This window comes from Octopus sinensis, linkage group LG10 (genome assembly GCF_006345805.1).
Source record: "Octopus sinensis linkage group LG10, ASM634580v1, whole genome shotgun sequence".
Lineage (NCBI taxonomy): Eukaryota > Metazoa > Mollusca > Cephalopoda > Octopoda > Octopodidae > Octopus > Octopus sinensis.
The window spans coordinates 42,251,760-42,256,759 of NC_043006.1; the positions used below are offsets into that span (position 1 = coordinate 42,251,760).

The 5,000-nt window shown below is 34.7% G+C and overlaps 1 protein-coding gene across 1 annotated transcript in view; it reads left to right on the forward strand.

Moving 5' to 3' along the window:
- Nucleotides 1-5,000, forward strand: part of LOC115216605 (neuronal acetylcholine receptor subunit alpha-7-like) — a 974,486-nt gene that overhangs the window by 920,746 nt on the left and 48,740 nt on the right. Inside the window, exon 9 of the mRNA XM_029786079.2 lies at nt 4,845-5,000. This exon is cut by the window's right edge and continues 39 nt beyond it. Coding sequence (XP_029641939.1) covers nt 4,845-5,000 — 156 coding nt within the window. The remainder of the gene's footprint in view (nt 1-4,844) is intronic.

A 5,000-nucleotide genomic window follows, 5' to 3' on the forward strand; every position in this document is an offset into this window, starting at 1 on the left:
AGATAGATAGATAGATAGATAGATAGATAGATAGATAGATAGATAGATAGTGTCTCTGTCTGTGTGTGTCCTTATCTCGTGTAGCTTTTGGAAATAATATAAATCTTAAACTGCAATAATTTTAATTAATATGATCAACTTGAATTCAGTATCCCTGCTTGGCCGAAGTCCAAGTACTTAAACTAATAAAACACAATAAAGGAATGCATTAAGAGTGGGATAAACAGAGAGAGAGAGGCAACAACAGAAAAAGAGAAATGAGTGAGAAATATATACGTACTTACTTAACGTGTACTGGGAGAACAAACACGGTGAAATATGTTTACTTAAGAATAATTTGTGAGAGATTGTTTCTTCAAATTAAAACTATTTAATTTGAAAATTGATATAAGTAAGAATTAACCATAAATCTTTCTGTGCCTTTCCAATAGTTTGTTTTTAAGATTTATTGCTAAAGTTAGTCCTCACAAAAGAGAACATACCAGAATGGAATGTTCAAATGTTCTTCAAAGTAACTCAATCTAATCTCCCGCCTTGAGTAATTTCTTGGCTAAAATTGATTTAATACAATATTATTAAGATTTGTCTCTTAATGTAAGACCTTACCGTATGTTTGATTAATTCTGTCGTCCTTCGAGAAAATGCTGTCGTTTAAGATAAGAGCTAATCTCATTAGTATTCGCTTAATCAACCATGCATTCGACTCTTATATCCAAAGTAAGAGCAATAACGGAAAAGACATCGAAGCCTACGACACACATACCTACGTATATAGGTGTGCATACACTGATAGAGACAGAGATAGATAGATAGATAGATAGATAGATAGATAGATAGATAGATAGATAGATAGATAGATAGATAGATAGATAGATAGACAGACAAATAGATAGATAGATAGACAGACAAATATATATATATATATACATACATACATACATACATGCGTACATACATTCATAGATAAAGAGACAGAGACAAGAAGACAGGCAGACAGATAGATAGACAGACAGATAGATAAATAGAACAAAGGGAACGATAGATAAATGTGTTTGCCTACGTGCGTGTGTATGTGTGTGCACACGCACGCGCGTATCTGTGTGTGTGTGCGTGTGTGTGTGCATAACTAGTACTCCGTTGGTTGCGACGATGAGGGTCCTAGTTGATCCGATCAACAAAACAGTTTTTTTTTTTTTGTGCAATTAACGTGCAAGTGGCTGAGCACTCCACAGTCACGCGAATCCTTAGCGTAGTTCTGAGGGAGATTCAGCCTAACACAGAATGGGGCAATACTGGCCCTTTGAAACACATTACCACAGCACTCACTATTGCCAGCTGAATGGACTGGAGCAACCTGAAATAAAGTGTATTGCTCAAGCACACGACCTTCCGCTTCCCAAATCATGAAGTTACGTGCCTTCACTGTGTGTATACGTATATATATCTATATATATATATATATATATATATATATATATATATATATATATATATATATATCGTCTGTAAAATAGCATAGATCCGAAAGAAGATTGCCCCATTCTGTGTTAGGCTGAATCTCCCTCAGAACTACGCAAAGGATTCGCGTGACTGTGGAGTGCTCAGCTACTTGCACGTTAATATATACTGCTCTATGATATAGAGCAGTATATATTAAATGGGGAAGGCCGGTTTATGGGATTGCATTAGATTTCCCATCCATAAAAGTTTTAACTTTATGACGTATCGTCAGATCCCAATACCTGTTGGCCCAAAACCTCTTTATATACGCTTATTAATAATTGAATGACAAAAGAACAGGAGAATTTCGTAATCAACTCTATTATGTTACAGTCGTTTCTGCTATAAGAAACAGTGAACTCATAACTGAGTTCTTGTGCAACATGTTATAGCTTCCTCAGAGCCAAACAGATGTAAGCTATTGGAGTTCATTAGGTAGTTCCTGTTTCCTTATCATTCAATAATTAATAATACGCTCTGTACACGCTTAACGCTTTACTCTAATGCAGGGGTTCTCAACAGGGGCCATATAAGATTTTGCAATATAGTAAATTGGGGTTTCACAATAATTTTTCAAGGGCTGTGAAAATGCTGTGCTTCAGACCAGTAAGGTTTATGTACAACAAATATGTTCACACTACACAAAATATTTTAACGTTTTTTATACAATTCTAAAAATACAAAGGATCTTTTTAAACATCGTATGGCTATGGAGGTCCACCCCAGTGAAACAAGAATCAGAGGGGCCCATAGGTAAAGAAATGGTTGAGAAACACTGCTCTAAAGCAAATATGCATCGTGTCCTAACAGCTGATTATTTGTATCATTATACCTACGTATAGACACACACACACGCATACACACGCATATATATATATTGATGCGACTCTACCCAAGACTGTTTTCTCCCCCTATCGTTTTCTATCTCATCCTTTCTCTAATTCCTTTTTCTCCCCTTCACCATTGTCTATCTGTCTCTCTCTCACCCTTTCTCCTTTACTCTCTCTCTCTCTCTCTCTCTCTCTCTCTCTCTCTCGTTTCTCACACATGATCATTGTCCATCTTCCTTTTCCTCACTTGATCATCTTTCTTTTCTTTCAGGGCTTTCCTAAAGACTGGACGTATCCTGTCTCTCTCTCTTCTATCTTTTCTCTTGACAAAGAAAATATTTCTCCATCGTTCGCTATTTTACCGTCGTTCTGGTCTAACGACCCTCGTTCGGCTTCCTTGTATGTCTCCATTGTCTTGTTTTTGTTCCCAGATTTGACCCTCCACAATTCCCAAATTTTATTTTGGTACTTATGGAGCAACTGTCTTCGAAGACTCATATTGTCGTTCAATGCTTGAAATGAGGAGTAGATAAACAGCCGACAACTGATGAAGGATCGTTCTTTATGTTACTTGTCCTGTTCCATTTGTTTCTCTCGTTGTTTGCGTATTGAACTCATTGGCTTTTGTATTTCATTTTTTGGTGTTGGTGGTGTCCTGTACCAATATATGCATATATATATATATAATATATATATACACACATACATACATACATATACACACATATATATATATATACACACAAACACACACACACAAATATATGTGTGTGTGTGTGTGCGTATGTATATATACAGGAATACAGGAATCCCTCGCCATATCGTGAGTAGATACATTTGGTCTTTTTACACCTTATACTGTAAGAGAGAATCTTTTTTTATTCGCGGTAAATTGCACCACCGCCACCTTCTTCTTCTTCTTCTTCTTCTTCTTCTTCTTCTTCTTCTTCTTCTTCTTCTTCTTCTTCTTCTTCTTCTCTTCTTCTTCTTCTTCTTCTTCTTCTCTAATCGCGTGAAAGCGTTACCGACGGGCTAAGTAACGCAATGACAAGCAGAATTGTTATAAGATATCCACAAAAAATATTTCATTTCGTTTTTTCCTGTTTTCGTTGTTTCATTTGTTTTGTTTTTGTGAATGAATTGTGTATAGTATTTATTTTAATTTTGTATTCTTCCATTTCGTCTCCATTTGAAGTGAATTGTTTGATACACTCTGTTCAACATTTTACATATTTTTTCAAGATTTTAATAATCATTTTTTTTGTCAGATTATCATGAAAAATGCTTATATTTTCATGGATTGAAATATTAATTCTAATACTAACTCTATGAAGAATATAAAGACTTTACTATCCTGCAGATTTATTGGGACATTTCTGTAGAATGAGCACTCGTGTAAAACTATAAGGTACCATTACGTGAGACGATATCTCATAAAACGTAGTGATAATATTGAAGCAAGTCCCAAATTATTAGCCTATAATCTTTCAGAAAGTGAATATTGTCCAAAAATTTATATTCAGAATATTCATATATGTGTGTGTATGTATGTGTATATATATATATATTAATCCATGTAGTATTAGTCAGTTTAAGAATATATTCATTAAATTTGGCTGAAATTGATGGTTGAGCGTTTGGTCCAGTCGGATGCGCAAGGAGCCGTCGTAGCGTTGATTTGTGAGTTCGATTCTGGCTAGGGCTAGCTCATCATTTTTCGGTCATTTACTTGTGTTCAAAAACTGTACCTTCAAATCGGAGAATATGTATTATTATGGCATTATTATACAGTTATTATGATATTATGAGTCTTCCATAGTAGCTTTCCCTCCGTAACTTACAAAGCCTTTCTGGTTTGTTTGCAAGTATTATATATATATATATATATATATTATATATATATATTATATATATATATATATATATAAAGAAAGAAAAATAACCAGATAGCAAGCATGTAGGCAGATAGGATATTTATATGTAAGTGTATATATGTCTCTATGTATATGTGTATGTACATATACCTGGATTTCTAATTTAAGGCCAGGGCCAGAGAATCGATTGAATTTATTTCAGTACATGTCAGTTAAATTTTTAATCAACCCTGAAAGATTGAAAAGGCAGATTTTATCACTGTCAGATTTGAACTCAGTTTACCAAGAGACGTTACAATATAGTGCAAGGCTTTGGGCCCAGTAGTCCGTTGTTTGTCTTACATGTTCTCTCGAGAGAGATTGCTCTAAACAACATTGTTTTTGACCAAGGTTAGAGATATTCTATTACGTACAACCGCTTAAATGTTCTGCTATTTAGTTTCATTATACCACGTTCAGAAATCGTTAAGATCAGCTTTGCCTTTCATTTCTCCGCATTCGATAAAGCAAATACCTGTGAAATAATTTATCATAATCCCTCGTTTGACAAGAGGGATAGTTAACACTGTGCCTTGCAAACTATTGATACATAACGTAATATTCCCATTTTCTGTTCTTGTCCTTTTCTGTGTCGTTTCAGCTGTCCCCGGAAGGCGTAACGTTGTTAAATACGAATGTTGTCCACAAATTTACTTGGATGCAACTTATACAATTCATATTCGTCGTCGAACTCTATATTATGGCTTCAACATCATCATACCGTGTGTGCTTATTTCTGCACTGTCTCTGTTATTAT